Source organism: Emiliania huxleyi (assembly GCF_000372725.1).
Source record: "Emiliania huxleyi CCMP1516 unplaced genomic scaffold EMIHUscaffold_7, whole genome shotgun sequence".
NCBI classification, from domain to species: Eukaryota; Haptophyta; order Isochrysidales; family Noelaerhabdaceae; genus Emiliania; species Emiliania huxleyi.
In genome coordinates this window covers 974,655-996,968 of record NW_005196756.1, presented here as the reverse complement: position 1 = coordinate 996,968, position 22,314 = coordinate 974,655, and the positions used below count along the sequence as shown (strand labels likewise).

The 22,314-nt window shown below is 64.1% G+C and overlaps 6 protein-coding genes across 6 annotated transcripts in view; 2 read left to right on the top strand and 4 right to left on the bottom strand.

Moving 5' to 3' along the window:
- The window catches only part of EMIHUDRAFT_198071 (hypothetical protein), a gene marked incomplete at both ends in the record, with an annotated part of 5,348 nt that extends 4,184 nt beyond the window's left edge, over positions 1 to 1,164 (bottom strand). The window contains one exon of the mRNA XM_005761939.1: positions 1,156 to 1,164. Coding sequence (XP_005761996.1) covers positions 1,156 to 1,164 — 9 coding nt within the window. The remainder of the gene's footprint in view (positions 1 to 1,155) is intronic.
- Positions 1,165 to 4,148: 2,984 nt separating this feature from the next.
- EMIHUDRAFT_198070 (hypothetical protein) lies at positions 4,149 to 6,726 on the bottom strand (the record flags this gene model as incomplete). Its single annotated transcript, XM_005761938.1, has 5 exons — positions 4,149 to 4,176; positions 4,249 to 5,394; positions 5,507 to 6,382; positions 6,473 to 6,550; positions 6,623 to 6,726. 5 exons carry the CDS (start codon positions 6,724 to 6,726, stop codon positions 4,149 to 4,151), a joined length of 2,232 nt encoding a protein of 743 aa, XP_005761995.1.
- A 1,223-nt stretch (positions 6,727 to 7,949) lies between these two features.
- On the top strand, positions 7,950 to 13,227 carry EMIHUDRAFT_448407 (hypothetical protein; the record flags this gene model as incomplete). Its single annotated transcript, XM_005761937.1, has 10 exons — positions 7,950 to 7,978; positions 8,384 to 8,584; positions 8,671 to 8,783; positions 8,856 to 8,944; positions 9,027 to 9,285; positions 9,649 to 11,134; positions 11,244 to 11,780; positions 11,949 to 12,374; positions 12,422 to 12,721; positions 12,853 to 13,227. The coding sequence occupies exons 2-10, from the start codon at positions 8,432 to 8,434 to the stop codon at positions 13,225 to 13,227; spliced, it is 3,738 nt and encodes a 1,245-aa protein (XP_005761994.1). The 5' UTR covers positions 7,950 to 7,978; positions 8,384 to 8,431.
- A 400-nt stretch (positions 13,228 to 13,627) lies between these two features.
- On the bottom strand, positions 13,628 to 16,186 carry EMIHUDRAFT_426133 (DP-N-acetylglucosamine pyrophosphorylase; the record flags this gene model as incomplete). Its single annotated transcript, XM_005761936.1, is given in 6 exon segments — positions 13,628 to 14,189; positions 14,326 to 14,630; positions 14,702 to 14,999; positions 15,014 to 15,184; positions 15,254 to 15,582; positions 15,687 to 16,186. 6 exon segments carry the CDS (start codon positions 16,184 to 16,186, stop codon positions 13,744 to 13,746), a joined length of 2,049 nt encoding a protein of 682 aa, XP_005761993.1. The 3' UTR covers positions 13,628 to 13,743.
- Positions 16,187 to 18,256: 2,070 nt separating this feature from the next.
- On the bottom strand, positions 18,257 to 19,012 carry EMIHUDRAFT_96809 (hypothetical protein; the record flags this gene model as incomplete). Its single annotated transcript, XM_005761935.1, has 2 exons — positions 18,257 to 18,585; positions 18,784 to 19,012. 2 exons carry the CDS (start codon positions 19,010 to 19,012, stop codon positions 18,257 to 18,259), a joined length of 558 nt encoding a protein of 185 aa, XP_005761992.1.
- Positions 19,013 to 19,695: 683 nt separating this feature from the next.
- Positions 19,696 to 20,878, top strand: EMIHUDRAFT_52776 (hypothetical protein; the record flags this gene model as incomplete). Its single annotated transcript, XM_005761934.1, has 5 exons — positions 19,696 to 20,168; positions 20,212 to 20,339; positions 20,407 to 20,508; positions 20,616 to 20,683; positions 20,795 to 20,878. Coding segments are annotated over 5 exons (855 nt in total), but the record flags the coding sequence as incomplete, so codon positions are not given.
- Between the last annotated feature and the right edge of the window lie 1,436 nt (positions 20,879 to 22,314).

Here is a 22,314-nt window from a genome sequence, read left to right as displayed (position 1 = left end):
GGGGGGGGGGGGGAGGGGGCGGAGGGAGGGCCCATCCCATCGCCTCGTCCGGGGCGAAGCGGCACCTGCAGGGAAGGTTCCGGGAAGGTTCTGGGCAGGCCACGGTGTACACAGAGAGCGTGCGCGAGCTGCGCGCCTGCTCGAAGCCAAGTCCCTGTCGGCTCGCCCCGGGATCTTCACCCCTAAACGCCTCATGAGCAGCGCGGGGTTGCCCGAGCACTCAAGGGATGGATGGGATGTCCGAGCGCGCAGAGGCCTGCGTCATCATGACGATCAAGGGGAGGATGTTGACGATGAAGGAGATGGTGATGATGTTGACGAGGATGTTGACGAGGACGGGGATGGTGATGGTGATGAGGATGGTGACGAGGATGAGGGCGAGGATGCTGGTGAAGACGGTGACGATGGTGATGCTTGACTTGCTGACGACGGCACGAGGACAGTCATCATGATGATGCTTGCGGTGATGGTGATGAAGGGCAGGGGGCGAGGCACCTCTCCGCTCGCGCGCCGGGTAGATCATCCCTCTCGGGCAGATGAGCATCGAATCGACGCGAGCGAGCATTCCGCTCGCGGATGGCGAACGGGAAAGACGATGACTCGCCATATGCTCATGCGAGGCAGGCTTGGCACGAGGCCGGCGAGGTAGCCGACGGCGGAGACCGCCCAAGTACGCTTGCCAAAGGTGCAGCCGCGACGTTGTCGCATTTCTCCGGGGTGTGTATTGGGGCTATTCTGGGCGGGCGACGGGCTTTGTTTGTGTCGATTGGCAGTGCTGCGTCTGTTGGGGACTAGCTTGGGATGGCTGGCGGCGGCGGGCCTCAAGTTGACGGACGGACACCTGCGAGGGCCGGGTGCGTCTCACGAAGCTCGCGAATGCCGGCAGCGAGTGTGAGGGAAGCACCAGGTAGAAGCACACGAAGCCACAGCTTGCAAGTCGTGTTGAATGCGCCAAAGTGTTGAGGAATGTGTCAAAAGTTGATGTGTTGAGGGGAACGAGCCGAGCACGAGGCCGAGCTGGGAGCTGGCGAAAGGTGTTGAGGGGAACGAGCCGAGCACGAGGCCGAGCTGGGAGCTGGCGAAAGGTACGCGAGTACTGATGATTGACGGTGTCAGGAGACGGAACACGGAGGAGCTGTATAGGTCACTAGAGACCCACACCATCGCTACATCACCACAGCCACCAAGTCGGATACAAGTCGATGACAATGTGCGCGGCAGGACAAACCAAACATGAGACGGTTACACAAGGACGGTCAGGCTACGGTCAGGAAGTAGGTTTTGAGTTCACACTCTCCAACACTCCCCCATTGTCTCCGCAGTCTTCATGAATGAGGATGCGGCAGACAACAACAGCAGAGTGTGAATGTGTCTGAGCGTAGGCATGCCATCCTCGTAGAGGCGCATTGGACTTCTTGCCAGAGGCGTTGGACAGCGGGACGGGCTAGCGCGAGGAGGCGAGACGAGGAAGAGACAGCAATGAGGTAGAGTGGCATTGCCACGTCGAACAGATGCCCAACACTCCCCCACGACGTGATAATCGCCACACAAGGCAGAGAGGGCGTGTCGATCGTCGCGTGTTCATCGCGTACAGCTCCGGTCGTGTCGAGCGGCGACGTCGGAAGTAGCGGCGGCGAAAGGCAGGGTCCACATTCGGTGCGAGATCTTTGCGGTAACTGCCGTTGCAGCAGCCCGAGAGCTGGTAGCGGAGGCAGCAGCTGCGATGGTGGTCCGTAGGCGAGGAGAACGGACCGGTAAGGAGAAGCAAGAGGGGATACTCATGTCCACACAGCCGCAGTGCTGCCTGGCGGCTCTGCCAGGGGCCCCTCCACTCGCCTGCACCTGCTCGAACCCTGAGCACTGTGCGGCGTTGCACGCTCGAGATGTAGTAATCGTTGTCACTCTTGAGTATTGCGCTTTTCTCGACAGAGAGCGCTAGCCTCTACCCCTTCGGTCCGTCGAATCTCGGCGCGGCAGATGCGACGCCGAGACTGACGAAACCTCCCTGTGGTGGGCTGCTGAGCCTCCCGCGCGGCGAGATCCTCCGCATGATGGTGGCTGCCATCGAGAAGCAGCATGAGCGGGCCAAGGACCACGTCGAAAAGAGCGTGATCTGGGAGAGGATGGCGCCAGAGGCCGGGCACTCCTGGGCGCAGCTGATGGAGCTCGCGCGGTGAGCTGCGTGCTGAGCAGTCAGTGGAGCCGGAGAGAGTCTGAGGAAGGGACTGGGCTCGAGGGACCGGTACGCTCGTATGAGACACAGTGTGTAGAGGCGCGGTACGTCGTACGTCAGTGTGCATTGCGCGCTTTTCTTTCGTTTTTGGGTTTGCGTTTGCGAGCTGGGTCAAATGTCAAACGAAGAGAGATGGGCGTTGCCTGCTGCGATCTGAGATGGATCTGCGGCCCGTGCACGGGTGCAGCCAGCGTGAGTGCCCTTCGCTTGAAACCCACCGTGTGTGCCGATGTTGAGCCGTAGTTCTAGACACCCCGGGAATTTCGGGCGGGAATGGAGAAAGAAAACCAAATAAACTCATGTCATGCATGTGATAAGCTCTCGAGGGTCGAGCTCACCCCGTCACGGCCTCGGCTCAGCACTCGCACAGCCTCCAGGGCGGTCAACCACACCCCCCGCCACCCTTTGCGCTTTGGGCGGTACCATACCACACCCCGGAAAAGTTGGAACCCAGTGCACACTGGGCCCGGGCTCCTAGCCGAGCCGGATAGGGGGTCTGTCCACACTGGCTGGCCCCTCCCAGATAGGTAGGTAGGTTGGTCTTGTTTCGCCCAAAAGAGGGCCCTGCAATAGGTAGGTACCACTATTTTCATCTTTTTTCGCTTCGCTGCGCGGCCTGGTGCGCGGCCTGGGGATAGGTAGGTAGGTAGGGCGTGCAGACCCCCTATCCGGCTAGGAGCCGGAACCCTGAGTTGCCCATGTCGTGACTTCCTCCATGTGTCCTCCACGCGGTGCGATCCGGGATGTATATGACCTCGGGGCTGATGTGACCAAGCGCTGGTAGCGTGGTTTTACCTCACACCAATGGTCTCACAGTGTGCCGGCAGTCGCCGAGCAGTGTCGCTCACACAAGCCGCAGCACAAGTGACTGAGGGCCAGTGAGGGCGAGCCCATCGCTGTGACAGCTGTGGCAGCCGCACAGTAGGCTGTGTCAACTGTGCAGAGTGTGTGAGCAGCAGAGGAGCTGCTCTCCAGGCTTCTGTCGCAAAGAGCTGCATGCCACCGAAGGCGCTGTCGAGGTTCGCCGAGCGCGGCGCAGGTTGGAGGAAGCCGCCGACGACGAGCGCGTTGGACTTTTCACTCCGGACAAAGACGGCGACACAGCGGACGGTGCGGGGTGTGTCCCCGTCTTATCCGTCTCGATTGAGCGCGTGTCCGAGTGGGTCGAGCGAGGATGTGCCCGTCAAAGTAGTCATTGTCCGATCGCTGCGTCAGGTCGGCGGAGAGGACAAAGGGCGGGTAGGGGTACGGGCGGGAGGTCGCAGAGAGGGTCGAGTGAGATCGGGTCGGCAGACAGCAGCGAGTGCCACCACTGCATATGCAACTCAACTCCCCAGCCCGGATGCATGGAGTGTAGCGCCAAAAAGAGAATCTTACAACAAAACTCCCTCGCACAACACTGGGCACGGGACTGGCGCGCACTGGCACGTGCCCAGTGTTGTGCAAAAAGAGAAAGCGAAAAGTTTGTTGCTGTTTTATTATTTTACTCTCTCACATGGGACAATCAATCTGCAACACACATACACTGACAGTGCAGTGAGGAGTTCAGGCCTGGGCCCGAGCCCCTAGGGCGACAAGACATGCGCGAAGAACGAGGCTGATGGCGTGATGAGAGAAACGAGACCAACACAGCACTCAGCAGTGTGACAGAGTCAGAGACGACGACACCCCCCGTTCGCCCTGGAAAAGCGGAAAGGAGCAAGAGAAACAAACACGGGATCTCAGCATGCGAGGGTGCGCGCCTGCTCCCTCCGGCCTGAAGCGCAACCAACCACCCGGGGGCAACGCCAAAAACATCCGCGCAGCGATCTCTACGGAGAGAATGATCTCAGCGGCTGCGCGCGGACTCACTCAGCAGCCAGCAAGCAAGCAGCTCGCTGCACAGGTGGGATTGGTCGGCGGGAGAAATGAATCCTCATTCCGAGTTGCGGCGCGGGATGGACCTATACAGAGTATTCAGTCGTAATCAACGAACATGCCATTTTTTCTCTCCGCTACGAGTAGGCGAGAGGCACCAGTACGGCATCGCCCAGCAATATTCCTCGCGCGAAAGCCACGACGGTCGTTTCAAGCCCATGACTTCCTGCAGCATGTACTCCGCAGTCTCCATCGCGCCCTCGCCCCAGAACCAGTTGAAGGAGAACGCCTCGCCAATGAGGTGTAGGCCCGTGTCCAAAAAGCGCGCCTCCTCGTAGAGCTTCCACCACTTGTGTCCCGACTTGAAGTAGTGGCAAGAATCCGTCTGGGTGACGGGATTGTCGTTGGACCAGATGCGGTACTTGATTTGAGTGGCCTCGGGCACTTTGTCGGCGTCGTCGATAGGATCGAGACCAAAGGTGTACGCTAGCTGGTAGCGCATCATGTCCGCGAGTGACTTGGTCACATGGTCGGCGGCAGGTCCGACAAATCCCGTCTCATCACTGAAGCACTTGCTGCACTGCTCGACGTCGGTCTCCTTGCACTGGTTCTGCTCTTGCTGCCTGAGCAATCCCTCATACGTGCGGTCGGAGAAGCCCGTCACGTAGGTCTGGATGACGCCCATGCTTTCGTCGACGCATTGGGGTCGCGGTTTGTCTGCGTTCTGCTGCACGCCCGGGTACCACGCAAAAAAATTTGGCACCACGTTGGAGCCGGTGACGCGACCAACGTTAAACGGCTCGTCGTTCGGGAAGTCCGGGTGGTTATCCTGCGCGAAGGTCTCCCACCAGCGCGATGCATACGATGCAAAGTACTTCATCGCGGGAGCGGACGCAATGGCGTTGCACAGAGCGTCTACCCGATCCTGCAGTCGGCCAGAGGAGTCGACAAACTGGACGCGCTTGAGTGCAGACTTAGGCAGCGCAACGACAACCCGCTTTGCTGCCACAGTGATGAGCTCCCCCCCGCCAGGGCCCTCAAAGGTCGTCACGTCCGAGCACGGGGAGGTCCACGTCTTGCGGAAGGTTAACCAGTAGTCGGTGTCTCTCTTCTCGACACGAAGTAGCTGATGATTGAGCTGGATTGTGCCGCCGAGCTCCGAGAACGCACGGCCCATGGCGAGCGGGATCTCCTGCATGCCTCGTAGCGGGCGCGTATAACTCTGTGTAGGGCGCTCGAGGGGCGCCACGACCTCGGCCGACGGGGCGAAGGTGGCGTCGTTGACACCGACGTTGACGGCGGATCTGACGCCGATGCATGGCGCGGGAGAATTGTAGGAGGGGGGGGGGGGGGGGAGTGTGGGCTACCGTAAAAAAGGGGGGGGGAGAGTGTGGGGCTAAGATGGTAGTTGCACACTTGGATCCGAGGTAGCCCTGGTAGCCTGAGAGGTAGTCAATGAGATGGAACTCGTTCGTGCCGACAGCTTTCGTATCGACGCCCTGTCCCGTGGCAAGGGCGTCCCAGGTGGAGGTTTCGAACACTTTCTTGCCACCGTACCCGATCCCGGAGTGTGTCGGCCCCTCCATGATGTGGTGCGCGTTGCTTATGTTGCAAGGGTTGCCAGTGCCTGTCGCATGGTTGGCCTCAATGCGGCTTGCGACGACGTGAGGCGGGGGCCACTCGTCGATGACGTAGGGAACCTTGCCAAACATCGACATCTCGGTGTTGTCTGTCGGCGGGGCGTAGGTCTGTTTCTCCAAGAGCTGCGCCTCCACAGTTTCGCGGTCACTGAATAGCCCGCCGAGGAAGATGGGCGCGGTGGGTTCGTCGCCAGCGCACCCAGGGATCTTGCCCTCGCACTGCTCGTTGTACGCGGCCTGGTTGAAGGGCTCAGCCTGAGTCGCAGGCGGATTCGGCACGTTCTTGTTCATGTTGAACGGGCCAGTCTCAATGTTGAGAGTGCGACAGACGCCGAGCATCATGGCGTCGGTGTTGCGGATCCGCATTCCGCCCAGCTCAGTGCGTGGTGAACGCTCAGTGTCCTCATCGCAACCGATGACCGGCGAGAAAAACCGGCCGCCAACGTGGTTGACACGCTCAAAGATCTGGACATCCTCAGGCCCATGGTGGCCCGCCTCTAGCAGGCGCCATCCAGTGTATGTGCCTGCGGTGCCTGCGCCAATGATCGCGACATCGAGGGTCTTTGTAGGACTTGATGCGAACCCGTTTGCACCAACAGCGGCCATGAGGATGGTTATGACCGTGCCGCGTGCCATCGTGAAGATGTTACTCCTGTGCGTGACCGCAGGTGGCACCTGCCGCGCAAAATGGACGGCGTGATCGGCAGGCGACGAGGGGGCGAGGGGCGCGCGACAGGAGCACCTGATGATCGTTTCGTTGACAATCTTGTTGGCCCACGGCGGGCAGAAAAGCTCATCGAGATCGGCCAAATGAGAGGGCCTCGATATGAAGGATCGAGAATGCAATTAGCGGTGACGAAGCCCACACACCACACAAGTCTGTGGGAGACACCGTCGCCTAGACTCCCTTGCGTCACTACGTGCCTCCGCCCCGTCTTTGTAGCCTGGCGTTTGTGCCCCGTTTGTGCCGCGTCCCGTGCCCCCGAGTTCATTCATTTTTGTGTTCATTTTAATCTCCTTCCTGCCACCGCCCCTGCCACCCTCGGCGTGTGCCTCGGCCGCCCGCCGCCCCTGTCAGTGTGCCTGTGGTAGTGTCTAGTAGTGTCTAGTGAGAGACTGCCAGTGAGAAGCTGGAGGCAGGTCGCTAGACTGAGAGGTGTCGCGCCCTGGCCATCGAGGCAACCATGCTTCACGAGGGAACGGCGGTGCAGCTCGACGGCCTCGTCACACACGGCCCGAGCACAACGGGCGGCGTGGCGAGGTGGCCGGCTACGACAGCTCTGCGGGAAGCCCCTGGTAGCTTTGTTTGTTTGTGATGCTGATGGTGGCTTTAACAGATTGATTTACGAATTTGGATTTTGCCGAGATTAGGCGCCGCTTGGCCGCGCCGAGTCTCGCGCCTCCCTCGCCACTAACCCTAACCCTAACCCTAACCCTAACCCTAACCCTAACCCTAGGCGCCGACGGGCCGCGCCGAGGCCCGAGCCTCGCGCCTCCCTCGCCACGCTCTGGTGTACGCAATAACGGGACGGGTGGTTGTTCTCTAATCTCTCTATCTCCTCTTCTAGCTCTTAGCATGAGCTGCGCCCTGTGTCCGACCCCTTTTGCGCAGCAACACCTTAAATTTCAAAACACGTGTGAGTGTTAGAGTTGTTTGGTATTGCTAAAAATCTCTCTCTAAATTTCATGGCCCTCCAAATTCGGGTCGGAGCGCAGCGGAATCGGAACAAACGTTCTCAAGCTGCGCCGCCTCGAATCTCTCTCTCCGCCTCGCGCGCAAAGTCGCGCGCGGCAGCGTTGACCGCACAGCCTACTCGCCCAAGTACTCGCTCTCTTTTATGTCCCACCATGCAGAGCGCATCTCTCTCTCTGTTGTGCGAGGCGTGAACCGCGCCATTCGCTCTCACCTGGCAGCCCTGTCTGCACGTCTCGCGCGCGCATGAACAGGGCTCCAGGCCCCAAATGACGTGTGAGTGTTAGAGTTGTTTGGTATTCTAAAAATCTCTCTCTCTCTCTGACTCTCTCGGAATCGGCCCCGAGTTTGAAAAAGGGCGACGGACGCTTGCGTCCTAGCCTCCAACAACGCCTCCCCGGCGCAGAGGGGGCCCCGGTGGGATGCACAACCGCTCCACGCCACGCCGCTTGCGCGGTCCTATTCCCAGCTCCGCTGAGGCGCGTACCTCGGCCTCGGCACCTTTTTTCGCCTCACTCTTTCGACTCGAGCAGCCCCGCCGAAGAGCCGTTTGCTGTGCGCGCTTCCTCCCCACTCCCGCCTCGACATGCGCGCACACACAGCGCGCGCCCCACCGCCCCACACGCCCTCTCGCGCGCACCACCGCCCCGCGCGCCCCGCCGCTTGGGCGTCGGCACCGCCGCCCCCGCTCCCACTCCGCCCTGCCCCCGGCCCACTGCCGGGCCTTTGCTGCCGATGCCACACGCCGCCGCCGGCACCCTCGCCAGCCGTGCTCAGCCATAGTCTCTCCCAACGCCTTGCGCCACGCGCCTCCCTCGCGCAAGCGCCACCCGCGCGAACAAACACGGCGCTCGCGTGCCCTTGCGCTTGTGATGGTCACACGCGCTGCGCTGCATATGCCGCTGCGCTATCCTCGTGTGTCAAGCTACTCACGTGTCAAGCCCCCTCCCTCCCTCCCAGGTGGAAAAGCGCGGTTGCCACCAGCGCCAGCAGTCAGCGGCTGCCGTGATGACCACCAGCCGGGCGAACGCCGCCGACGCGCTCCCCAAGTTCTGGTTCCCGCATTCCCCTGAGGGCTATGCGGTTGGCGAGGTGCTGCAGCACGACTCTGAGGGCGATCGGATGCAGGTCAAGCTGCACGTTTCTGCGAGCGAGGTCAAGGTGACGCGCGCCGCCCGAGAGACCGCAGAGTGACGCTGAGGGATGCGCACAGCGAGACGGGGTCGCCCTCGGCCCTCCCCGCACAGGTCATGGCGTTTCCAGGCTCACTGGCCAAGCCGATGAACCCGGAGAACCTGAACGGCGTGGACGACAACACGCAGCTCATGCACTTGCACGAGCCATCGCTGCTCTTCAACCTGTGCCCTACACACGGGCTCCAAGCTCCGGCCCCAGCGCAACCTCCCGAGGGCGGGGCTTCCATGGGTGCTAGGCGCCACCGCTACGCCAAGGACCTCATCTACACCTACACGGGGTACATCCTCATCGCCGTCAACCCGTACAAGAAGCTCGCGTGCTACGGTGCGGCGAGGGGAGCGCAGCGCTCACAACTATATCCATCCGCCACAGAACGGTCCCTCTGCGCCTGTGGCCCTCTGCGCAGGCGCCGAGGTGATGAAGGCGTACCGCGGCAAGTCGATTGGGCTGCTGCCGCCGCACTTGTATGCGATGGCAGACCGTGCGTTTCGATCTATGAAGGCGGGCCCAGAGCGAGCGCCCTCCTCCCTTTCCCCTCCCCTCCTCGCCACGCTGCCTGCCGCCTGTCCGCAGGTCGACGGTACCTCGCAGTCCATCATGATTTCGGGCGAATCTGGCTCCGGCAAGACCGAGAGCGCAAAGATTGTGATGAAGTATCTGGCCATGTGCGGAGCGCCAAAGGTGCACGCCGCGCCTCGCCCCCTGGTCCCACCGCCCGGGCCTTTTGAGGTCGGGCTTACCTTCCCCGGCCGAGGCCGCCCAATCGCCCGCCTGCGTCCACGCCAGGTGGACAAGCGCGGGGGCAACGCCTCGGAGGAAAGGGGTCGAACCCCCCCCCCCCCCCCCGCCCGCCCGCCCCGCCCCGCCCCGCCCCGCCCCGCCCCGCCCCGCCCCGCCCCGCCCCGCCCCGCCCCGCCCCGCCCCGCCGCCGCCGCCGCCGCCGCCACCGCCGCCGCCGCCGCCGCCGCACACGTGCGTGTCTCGGCGGTGAGGCGCCTCTCCCACCGCCTCAAGCCTGTCGCACGCAGGCGCGCGTCCGATTTGCTCTCGAGCCTGTCGGAAAAGGTGCTCGAGTGCAACCCGATCCTCGAGACGTTTGGGAACGCCAAGACGGTGATGAACCACAACTCCTCGCGCTTCGGCAAATTCACGCGCATCCACTTCGACGCGCGCAACTGGCTAGTGGGCGCCGACGTCGTAACCTACTTGCTCGAAAAGTCGCGCACTGTGGTGCAGTCGCCCCTCGAGCGAAACTACCATGCCTTCTACCAGCTCTTCGCCGGCCTCACCGCCGCCGACAAGGCGGAGCTGTCGCTGGCCGCGCCGCAAGACTACGCGTACCTCAGTGCCGGTGTGATCGAGGTCTCTGCGATTGACGACAAGACGGCGTACGCAGACATGTGCGCCGCGATGCGCACCATTGGCATCAGCGGAGAGCAGCAGCGCGGCATCAACGCGCTGCTCGCGGCGCTGCTGCACCTGGGCAACATCGGCTTCGACTCGACGGATGACGCCGAGTCGTGCGCCGTCTCGGCGCCCGACGCGGTGAACGCGACGGCGCGGCTGATGCAGTTGCCTCCGGCGGCGCTCGAGGAGGCGTTGACGTCGCGCACGATGAAGTCCCTCTCGGGCTCGGTGTACAAAATCCCGCTCAAGGCACAGGAGGCGAACTACTCCCGCGACACGCTCGCCAAGGCCATCTACGCGAAGCTCTTCGACTGGCTCGTCCGGGCGGTCAACCAGTCGCTGCTCACGCAGGCCGACACGCGCGCCTTCATCGGCGTGCTTGACATCTTCGGCTTTGAGCAGTTCGAGACGAACTCGTTCGAGCAGCTGTGCATCAACTTTGCAAACGAGATGCTGCAGTCGCACTTCAACACCTGCATCTTCCGCCAGGAGCAGGAAATCTACCTGCGCGAGGCCATCGTCTGGGACCCCATCGACGAGCCAAACAATCAGGCTTGCATCGCCATGCTGTCGGCGCGGCCGCCAGACACGCCGGTTGGCCTCTTTGCGTTGCTCGACGAGCAGTGCAAGCTGCCAAAGACGACGCACCGCACGTTTGTGGAGAAGCTGTTCGAGCAGCACGCGGCCGCAGTGCGCGAGTCTGTGCTCGCCGCTGTGGGGCGCGGCGCAAACATGCTCGCCAACGAGGGGTTCGTCGTGCGCCACTATGCCGGGCAGGTGACGTACACCGCAGACGGCTTCTTGGCAAAAAACAACAACTCGCTGCACGCCGACCTCGAGCAGGTGCTGAAGCAAGCCGCCGCGCCGCTCCTCGCGGAGATCGTGGCCGAGGCGGACCAGTCGGCACGCGCGTCAGTCGCCGCCAAGCCCGGCCGCGCGAGCCGCGCCGGCAAGGGCTCGAGCGGCGCTCGGTTCTCCAGCGTCTCGGCGCACTTCAGCGGGCAGCTCACCTCGCTGCTCACCAACTTGCGCGAGACAAATTCGACGTTCGTGCGCTGCATCAACCCAAACACTGAGAAGCAGCCGAGCGCGTTCGCGGGCGGCCACGTCCTCCACCAGCTGCGCTGCTCGGGCAAGCCGCGGGGGCGGCGGCGCCGTGGAGAGGCGGCGCTCAAAACTGAGCCCTGTCCTCCCTGTCGCCTTAGGCATGATGGAGGCGCTGCGGCTGATGCACGAGGGCTTCCCGACGCGCTGTCCGTACGACTCGCTCTACGAGCGGTACAAGGACGTCATGCCAAAGAGCATCGCGATGCTCGACTCGCCCTCGTTTTGCGAGATTCTGCTGCTCGCGCTCGGGCTGGACAAGTCCGACTACCAGCTGGGCATCACAAAGGTCTTCTTCCGCGCAGGCAAGCTCGCCTTTCTCGACGACCTGACCGGCTCCGACTACAAGGAGCTCGCGCCCGACATCGCGAACAAGGTCCGCCGGTGGCTCATCAAGAAGCGCTGGCGTCGCCACACCATCGCCGTCGTCGCTGTTGGCCGGATGGTGCGCTTCCTCGCCGAGCTGCGGCTGCTGCGCCGTCTGGTCACCGCGTGCCGCTTCATGCTGCTGATGGCCACCGCGCCAAAGCTGTCGGTCCGGCGCGCGCGCGAGATCCGGCGGCGCAACGCCGCCATCCGGCTGCAGTCGCGTGGACGCGCGCTCGTCGCCATGACGCGCTTCCACCGCTTCCACTGGGCAACCTATTTTGTGCAGCGCATGGCGCGCGGCCACGCGGCGCGCAAGACGCATGGCGCCCCGCTGGCCGACTTGCGCGAGCGGCGGCGGGCGGCGGCCGCGGCGGCGCGCGAGCGGGAGGAGGCGGATGCAGCGGCGCGACGGGCGGGGGAGACGGAGCGGGTTCGCGCGATGGCCAAGAGCAGCGCGGGCGGCGCGAACGCCGCCAAGTACGCCGCCAAGTCGCGTCCCCGGCCCGCAGAGGTTGCGAACGGCGTCAGTGGGGCGGGCGGCGGAAGCGGGAGTGCTGGCGTCGGCGGCGGCATCGTGATGTCGGCCGAGCTCGACGCGCGGCTCGCGAAGCTCGAGGCGGCGGCGGAACAGGTTCCGGCGCTGGCCGAGAAGGTCGCTGCGCTGGAGGAGGCGCTAGCGGCTTCGCGCAAGCAGGTGGACGACCTGCTGGCAGGGGGGGGGAGTCGCACGCCGCGTGATGCCTCTGGACGGCCGCGCTCGAGCGTTGCCACGTCGGCGGCGAGCACCAAGGCGGCGCTAGCGCAGGCGGTGTCGCGGCAGCAAGCGCGCGGCTCCACCTCGGGCAAGGCGAGCTGGAGGGAGAGCTGGGGCGGGGTTGGGGGCTCGACACACACCCCACCGCCCCGCCACGCCCGCATCAGGCGAGCTGGGGCTTCCTCGACCTCCTCGGCATCACCCAAGGCGCTGCGTCCAGCGCGCCCACCGCCGGTGCGGTCGCGCGCAAGGCGGGCGGCGGCGCGCGCCAGCCGGTGGCGTCGATGATGGCGCCGCCTTCGGACGCGCTGACGGTGCTGCAGGCGGCGATAGCCGCGATCGGGACGCACTTTGCGCAAGCGGCGGTCGCTGGCTCGGGCAAGACGCTCGAGCTGCTGGGCAATGACCAGAAGAACAAGGAGATTGCGGTGCTCGTGCGCGGTCAGCTGTGCACCGCGCTCTCGCGCGTGCTGCTGCACGGCTTCAAGTCGTTCAAACTCATCGGCCGCTACCACATCTGGGCGCGCCGCGCCGCGCCACGCCGCACCACGCGCCCCGCCCGCTGCACCGACCCCCGCCGCTGCTGCTTCCCATGCAGGATTTTGTGCAGCATGCATGCGAGGCGACGCACGAGAGAGTCAAGCGGGGCGGCGGCGGCTACACTCCTGCCGAGAAGTCGCTCACAGCGACCGTGGTGGAGGTCAACTCGACGGGGCTCGAGGGGCCCGCCGCCAACCCAAATATCAAGTTCCGCTCCTTTGTTTGCTGCGGCCTCAACCACGCGCAGCTGCACGACTGGGTCGCGGTGCTCACGACGGACCCGGAGACGATGGGCAAGTTTTACGAAGCGTGGGCCTACGTGCGCTCGTCCGAGCAGGCGCTGCCTCAGATGATGGAGGCGCTCCGACCGCTGGCGGGCTACAAGTTCGCCCTCTCTCTGGACTACGAGACCAGTCGGTGGGACCTCCACTGACGCGGCTGCCTCGGGAGGAGAGGGCTCACCAGGGGCGGAGCACGTCGGGGGGCGGGGGGGGGGGGGGGCGAGCCGCGTTCGGCAGTCGAACCGGCCCCAGTTGCGCAGGAGTGTAATTAAGTAAATATGTGAGAGCAACGCGCGAGGCGCGGCAAAGAATGAGCTATGAGGGCGGCGCGCGACCAGGGCCGAGAGCGGAGCCGACAGCCGTGCTCCTCCGTGCTGACTGCTGCGTGTGTGTCCTGTGAGAGCGACTCTCTCCCATGTGTGATGTGAGACCAGACGCAGGCTGGCCTCGCGCAGGCACTGCCACTGGAAGGGAGGAACAGGAAGGCGCGGCACGCGCGCAGTCTCCGCAGCCGTCGCCCCCCGGCGTGTGTAGCAGCGACCGAGCCGCGAGAGACGCAGCGCGCGGTTAGTAACACCCTGCCGGCTGGCTGCAGTTTATACACACATGCATCAGACATGCATCTAGTACGACGGTCAGTCAAGCCCCCACGGCTGGCGTGGTGACGGTCAAGCCTCGTCGACAATGTGCTCCCCGGGCACGCCAAAGTGCAACACCCTCTCCTCGAGCACGTCGAGTGCGTAGCCGCGCAAGCGCAGGACCTCAGGCGTCGCCTCATCCGCGGCCTCCTCGGGCGACAGCTCTCGCACTCTCCAACCGGCGTTTCTCACCCGCAGCGCGCGGACCGTGACGCGAGCGCCGCGCACGGCGGAGATGCGAAGGGCGCCGTCGAGTGAGAGCGATTGGACGGTGATGTCGCCATCCAGCAGCAAGCCAGAACTGGCGGTCAGCGAAATGGCGGCGCCACCAGAGAAGCGAGAGAGCGCGATGCCCACACTCGGCTTGAAGGCGGGAGTGAGCACCACCCACGGCGTCGCCGGCAGCCGTTGCACGCCAGCGACCGTCGCCTCTGCGGGCGGCGGCAGCGCGGCGCCCGCCAGGCGGAGGATGGCGCCTAATCACGCAAGCAACGAGTCGACCGACTCATCCGAGGAGCCAGCCCGCCACCGCAGCAGAGGGCGCAGTTGGCCGCGTAGAGGGAGAGCTCGGCAGAGGACGCGCTCGCCTAGACTCCGGCTGTCTCGCGGTACGTCTCTCGCGAGAGAAGGTCGAGCCGGCAGATGGGGCGCTCGCCGGGGAGCGGCCAGCGGCGGCGTTCTTTCGCGCCTCATGGAGCGAATTCTTGGCGGGGGCATACGTGAAAGCGCCGTCCATCGCCGTGAAGGAGACGGGCGCGGCGTGCGGAGGCGCATGGCGGTGGAGGAGCCACGGCAAGTCCTGCATCATGCACTCGAGCCGCGTCGGCTTCTTGAAGCCGCTGCGGGACGCGTCGCTGTACTTTGGATTCACAAACTCGGGCACCACGCCGCCGCTCGCCGCCAGCACCTCCACGTACCTACCCGCGTGTATGCCCGACGTCTCACGGCGCGTCCGACGCGTCGCGTGCGGCGGCCCGCGGCCGCGCACGGACGGAGCGCGACGACGAGCTGGTTGCAGTTGCCGGGGTAGGGCGACCATCCCGTGGCCGGGTCCGGCTCGTCGCCCGACGCGCCGGCCGAGGCGGCGCGCAGCAACGGCTCGAGCTGGTTGTACTCCACGTTGGCGAGCACGCGGCCGCCGCCGTCGCCGCCGCCGCGCTCGCGGACTAGCTCTATGAGCGCGCCCGACGCGTCCCCCGCGCGCCGCCGGACCGAGACGAAGTTGAGCGCTAGGCCGCGCCGGACGGACACGCCGAGGGCGGCGGGCACCGCGTTGAAGACGAGCCCTGCCCACAACCACGAGAGTGAACAGAAAACGAGGGCGGCCGGCGCAGCGCCCAGACGGCGCCATTTGTGTCTTGGAAGAACACGAGGTGCGTGCACCCGTCACCGTGGAGCTTGGCGGCGAGCCCCGAGCTGTGAAGCAGCCGATGCACCTCGCCGTGCCTACGGGGCGCGGCGGTCCACGCGTCTTGCCCTCTCCCCCCGCCGAAGTTGCGGGCTCCGGGCAAGTTGCGCCCGTTTGGCTTGGTGAGCACACGAGACGCGTCGCTCGGGTCGACTGCGAGGGCGGCGCCTGCGTCTGCGAGGCAAGGCACCGCCTGCTGCCTGAGGAGGAAGACGCGCCGCCGGTCGAGGCCAAAGTAGTCGCCCGCCTCGAGCGACGCCAGCGTGCGGGCGTGCGTGTCGTCCGACGTCATGAGGACGAGCGGCAAGCAAGCGGCTGAGCCAGCAGCGGCGCCGAGGGCGAGGATGTGCTGCGCGTAGAGGGCGAGAAAGGAGGTCCCGGTCGCCAGCTCTGCGGGCAGGTCGAGCTTGATGCCGGATGCGCCCAGTCGCTCCCCGAGACCGCCTGCTGCCAGGGTCCCGCTCACGACATGGCACAGACGACGGGCATCGGCAGAAAAGGCGACGTGCAGCAGCCAGAGGGGCGGCGGGAGGGGCGGCGTGGGCCGCCTGCAACGAGCACGAACGCCGCGCCGCGCATCGCCGCCAAGCCCTCCTCCTCGTACTTGAGGAAAGCGCCGCGCCCAAAGTCCAGCGTCTCGCCCACGGGGAGCGAGGGGCTGTAGCCGTCGAGCGGGTTCCGCCCGAGCCTCGACGCCTCGAGCAGCTCGCGCGCTCGGCACACGTAACCGTCCAGGCCACCGGCGAGGGAGCGGTGCAGAGCGAGCAGCTGCGACTGCAGCCTCCTCTCGTCGGCCGATGCCGCCCGATCCCGCGGCCATCCGGACACGAGGTGCTCCTGGCCGCACTCGTCGACGAGCCGCTTGAGCAGTGCGCGCCCCTGCGCCTCAGCATCGAACGAGTCCAGCCTGTCCAGCCGGCCCAACCGAACTGCGGCTGCCTCCGCCGCCGCGCACGCGTCGCGGCGGTCGCGGCGGTCGAGCGCGTCGAGCCGCTCGAGCCCGGCAAGGCGGTCGAGCTGGTCCTCGGTCAGGCCGGATGAGACGGAGACGGAGATCTCGGACATGTTTTCCTGTACTGTTTTCCTGTACTGTGCCGTACCTCATGTATCGTAGTTTTTGTTAGTATCGAGGTCTCGTGAGTTTTGGTCCTGATAAATTCGCGGCGTTCGCGGCGAGCCGAGCCAGGCCACGGCGCTCGGCCTGTTGAGAGAAGACCTTCCCGGACGGCAGTGACAATTTACCCGACATCAATCGTCGACGGCAAGCTCGAGAACTGCGCCTCCAAAGTCGCCCAGATTCGCCTCTCGCGGCGCGCTGAGTTAGTATCGCCGGTGCGCCAGCTGGCTCTGCTCCACAGCAGGGCATGCCTGACTGGCTCCTGCTAGCCGTGCGTCCTGGTGGCATCCATTGCCAGCTCAGGTAGCCTCAGGAGGTCGCCTCGCGCACGACTCGGCGCCGCACAGCACCGCTCCGCGTTACTACCGAGTTAGTATCGTCGACCCACAGAGGCTGCTTCTCTGTAGGTGGAGCCGACAAACGCCGGCCGGGTCGGCCCCGCCGCCCCCATCGCCGCCGCCGGGGCGGCGGCGGCCTCGGCGGACCATCCGGCGCGCCGCGCGCCCGTCGGGGAGGTGTTCACCACCCCTGGCTCCTCACCCCGCCACGCCTTCGTGCGGACGCCGTGGCACCCACCTCAGGCGCCGCTCGGACTCGGTCGACGGCCACCCAAGTGCTTGGCTCGTGCCCAGCCGACCGGCAGGCGATGCCCACTCACTGCTAGGCTAATCTCGGGCCTTCAAGCGGCGGTGTGGTGCCGTGAAGGGCACCGGGACCAAAACTACGATAGTTAGTATCGTGCGGGGGCAGTGCATTAATTCTGTCAAAAATCCAAATCTGCTCCGTGGAACTTATTGGGCTAGGATCATACGTCCGGGAGGCCCCCCTTGCGTGCCGTAACGATCGACAGTGCTGGTACCACTCTCTTCACGTTCACAGGTCGTATCAGGACCATAACTCCGATACATGAGGTACCTAGCTAGTACCCAGGTACTCGAGTACTGCCTGCGATAAGCTCTGTCCTTCTGTTTTCACGCTGCTCAGCACGCCCGCCGGTTAAGCTGCGGTGCAAAACTCTTTTTACCACCTTCAAGTACACCCCCAAGACTCCCCAAAACCGCCCAGGATGAGCTCCTGAGGTGCCAGTCCGCCCGAGATATGACCGGTTGAAGTTGGGGTTCCACGGTCAGGATGGAGGTGCCGAACTGGATGGATGGGGGTCAGCTGGGGAGGCTGTTGTGGCGCACCGGACCGCCCCCCAGCACCGTGCCCCACCCAACTGCATCCATGGGAGTCACAAACGGTGCTGCACTCGCGGCTGCAAGCACTCACGACACTCAAACCCACCACCTGCCTCCTCTACCTACCCTGTACGAGGAGCCATTTCACCCGTGCAACATCTGCACAGGTGTACCGCCGACGCTCAAGCGCCTGGCCCCTACTAGAGTAGTCTTGTGGGACCGACAAACGACCAATACATCCACTCGGGGCTGCAGCATGTGTCCGGGGGGGGCATCCCCGTGAAGCAGCCAGCAGGTGCCGGACACGGCGTTGGCCGTCTTGGACCGAGATCAGGGCGCAACTGCCTATCTCGTGGGGCTGAAGGACCGTCATGGGGTCGGCTTTGATGCTGCCAATCAGTCGGGTCGATAGGTGGCGCCCCAGCGAGAGATGCGTTGCGGGTGCTGTCGCCTGCTTGTGTGGCCTGAACGCACTCGCGGGAGCCAGAGAGCAAAGGTGTGCGCGAATTGAGGCTTCTGAGCGAGGCGGGGGCAAGCCACAGGACCGGCCATGTGCCTTGGTAGTCGAGCGGTGGCCGGAGGTAGAGCCTCCAGTAGTGCCTCTCAGTTCGGCACCTCGGTCTCTCGACCACGACCAGACCGTGGGAGAAGGACAGAGCTTATCCCCCCTGCCTGCCCCGGGTGTGAAACCCACGGGTACGCCTTCAGAATTAGAGATCCCTATCTATAACCCAATACCCCAAACCGACCCGGGAGACTATACACCTTTATGCGATTTACATTGCCCTAGATCCACTCAACCAATACATCCTTAGCTGTGTGTATGCGTACTCTTTTCTACATGACAGCAAAGTTGACGCAAATCAAGTCCGTGAATCGGCCGTACGAGCCTATTCGAGTATCTGGCTTGCCATAATAGGTGACAAAGGCAGAGAGCTCCATAGCGCCGTGATTTCGCGCATTCCGCCCCAAATCGAAGCACTGGTATCCCAGTTCATAGTGGAGGAATTGAAGCAGGGTCAGAGGCTCGATGTTGACAGCTCGTAAGCCCTTCGGATAGAACTCAAGCAGGATGTAGTAGACGGGATGCGTTCGGATGTATTGGACGCAACCCTGTAGCACGTGGTACTCGTGGCCCTGGGAATCAATCTTGAGGATGAACAAGCCTTTGTCTTCCTCAGCCAGCATTCTATCAAGCGTCACTAGTGGCACCGTAACAGTCCGGATGCGTGATCCTCGCGGAATGGCGTCGGCGCTCAACGAACTGGCTTTGCCCGAACGGTCGAGAGTAGTTCGCTCGGCCACCAAGAACGGAGCTGATCCCGTCACATTTGACACCGCTGCGTGCGTTGGAAGAACCGTACCCGCTTTGGCGCTCCGAAAGCCAACGCTGTCATTGGCCACACTGATTCCATTCTGCTGCAGGTTTCGCAGCATGCGGGCGTACACGATCGGGCTTGGCTCGAAGCTGTACACGCGGTGGCCCACCTTTGACCCTGGCATCGTGAAGTCGGTTCCATCATTGGTCCCAACGTCAACGATGGGAAGTCGGCGCCACGTGCTAGGCACCGCGTTCGAAGACAGTAGGCTCATGATCTCATTGTTCTGGAAGGTACCAAATAAGGATAGCGCTGACGATATGTAGTTGGACGTGCCACATGCACAGGCAAGAGAGAGCTGCAGGAGGAAACGGCGCAGAGAACCGGGCATCGTGGGCGAGGCCTGACAAGGCCGTGATGCAATCGAAGTTCGCCAGGCTTCAGCACTCAGCTGCAATAGGTGACGCGCGGTGCGCGCCTAAGCACGAGAACAGGAAACACTCGCAGCGACACATAAAAGGCTCCGCATTACGCGATTTCTTTTTCTTCTTTTTCAAATTTCCTCATCCTAGCGCGCTGCGTTGTGCGTTGAGGATGAGGTGTCTCTCGCTCCCCACTCGGCTCGGAGCTTGGCGGTGCGGTACTGACGTGCGTGCTCTTTCTGAGACATGATCCTGCTCTGCGCAACTTCATTCGTCGACATGTGGGCGGTTCTTCCATCCATCCCTGCCTTCAGTTAGGTTAGGTTAGGTAGCTTCAGCACTTCTAACCCATACAGCAACCGAACCCAGTGACCAAGGCTCTCCCAGGCGCTCCCCCAGGCCGACGCTGGGGACGAAGGCTGCCGCGCTTCATTTCTCTTCCACACAGACGAGCGACGTCGCGCAGGTCGCCGCCGCTGCCGGGCGTGCCAACGCCCAGCTGCCGGGTGGTGCTAGCGCCCAAAAGATGCCGAACCTGGATGTGAAGGTGCTCCGGTACATGAGCAGCGATGAGTTCCGGGTGCTCACAGCGTGCGAGATGGGGATGAAGAATCACGAGGTTGTGCCGAGCGCACTGATCGAGTCCATCTCGGGCCTCAAGCGCGGCGGCGCATACAAGCTGATCCGGCTGCTGGCCAAGAACAAACTGGTCGCGCACTCCTCGAAGCCGTACGATGGCTACCGGCTCACGTCAAAGGGCTACGATTACCTCGCTCTCAAGACCCTCTGCAAGCGCGGCTCGCTGTCCGCCATCGGCATCCAGGTTGGCGTGGGAAAGGAGTCCGACATCTTCACCGCGGTCACGCCAGAGGGGGAGGAGGTGGCGCTGAAACTGCACAAGCTCGGTCGGACCTTCCGCACGCTCAAAAACAACCGCGACTACACGCGCCCCGGCCAGTCCTTCAACTGGCGCGCGCGCGCGCGCTCTCTCTCGGAGCCCGCCCACCCGTGCGAGAGCCGGGCAGCACACCTCGGCCGACTCCAAGCGTAGGCTGTACATGAGCCGCCTGTCGGCCCTCAAAGAGTACGCCTTCATGTCTGCTCTCCACGCGAAGGGGCTTCCGGTGCCGACTCCGATCGACGTGAACCGCCACTGTGTAGTCATGTCCTTGGCTCACGGTGCGCGGCCCACAGCACCCAGCAGGCCCGAGAGAGGGCGCTCTCAGGGTGTGCCTTGCACCTGCAGGCTTCCAGCTCAACTCGGTCCAGCGGCTGCTCCACCCCGCGGCGGTCTTCAGCTCGCTCATGGAGCTGATCTGCACGCTCGCTTCGTATGGCCTTATCCACTGTGTGCATCTCCCGCCCCCCCGCCGCCACCTCACCCGCCGCCTCCTCATCCGCCGCCGCCTTACCGCACCGCCGGTCTCTCACGCCGCAGCCCGACTCCACGCTCAGGCGATTTCAACGAGTTCAACCTCCTGATCGACGACGAGGAGAAGGTCACCCTCATTGACTTTCCGCAGGTGCAAAAGCGCCCCAACAGCCCCACCCTGATGGCGATCGCGACCCTGGTGCCCTGGTGGCTTGACTGGGGGGCACCGAGCCCCATCTGTGCGTCCGCCTCACCGCGACAGATGATCTCAACCTCCCACCCGAACGCCGCGTTTTACTTTGACCGCGACGTCGAGTGCGTCCGTGCCTTCTTCCGCCGCCGCTTCGGCTTTGAGGCTACGCAGGTGCCGCAGCTGGACGTGGACACATCCAATCTGCATGAGCTCGATGTTGCTCTGGCGGCGAGCGGCTGGGGTGCGTCGTGTGTGTGTGGGTTAGGTGTAGGGGGGTTAGGCTCCGGTCTCGCTCACTGGAGGGGGATTGGCTCTGTGTAGGCGCCTCGCAGCAGCGCGAGTTTGAGGCCGTCGGCGAGGAGTTGGCGATGGGAGCGGCGGATGGCGGCGAGGCTGCAGGGCAGGAGGACGAGGGCGAGGAGGGCAGCGAGGGCGAGGAGGACGAGGAGGGCATCGAGAGTGAGGAGGATGAGGAGGGCGAGGAGGCGGCGGCGAAGAGGGGGTCGCACGGGCGGGATTGCGTGGGGAGGGGCGCAGACGACGACGCGTCCTTCCCACTCGCCGCTGCTACCCCTCCTCTGCGGGCCTCCGCTTCCCCCGAGGCTGGCGTTTGGCCCGCCGAACCGAGCAGCCGACACAGCGAGGATGCAAGTTCGGCAGCGAGCGGCTCGAGCGCAGGCTGCGTGGCCAGCGGTAGCGGGGCATGCATCTCCGAGTGCGACGCCGCGCTCGGCGCAGCGTCGTTGCACGACGACGACGACGACGACGATAGCGACCGCGACGACGGAGAGGAGCCTTTGCCCGCGCCGACCCGCAGTTTGCCGGTGCACGCCGGCCAGGCCCGAACCGTGCGGGAGGCGGCGGCGGCGAGCAGTGTTCCGAAGGGGAGGGCTGAGCCGGGCGGCGGTGCGCGGATCGCGGACCGAGTGCGACAGGAGCTGCGCAAGAAGGCGAGCGCTCGACCGGGAAAGGGCTCCCGGAACGAGGCCAAAGACCGGGACCGGCGCAAGCTGGCGGCGAGCGTGAAGCGAGAGGTGAGCGGCGTCTCTGGCTGGTGAGAGGTGCATGCATGCTCGCCGGAGGTGCATGCACAACATGTGGCGCTGTGGACTCTCGCGAGCTGCGCGGCGTTGTCACGGTTGCGCGAGAAGCGAGATCGATTGAGTACGTGTGCACATGTATTTGTTGTTTTGGGTTATCTCGATATAAGTCCACAGTAATATCAGTATCGCCGTCCTATACCGTATACGGATTGGGGATTGATGGCTTGTTCGCCGTCCTCGTTCTATCGAGTTCTAATGTGTGGTGTTTCGCGCCAAGCCCCGCCAACTAGGCCGCCAACACCGCGTGGCACGCGTCATGGCACATGTGCATGTGCATGTGCATGTGTCATGTCACATGTGCCATGTGCATGTGCATGTGCATGTGCATGTGTGCATGTGTCGTCCCGGGCCAGGAGGCGGTGGCGGCGTTCGCCGCCTTCGGCGCGCAGAGGGCGAAAGCCGCGGTCCGACTGAGCGACACACAGACACAACTAAGGATCGCCAGACGGTGCAAAAAGAAAAACATAATTCCCGCGTCTCTCCGAG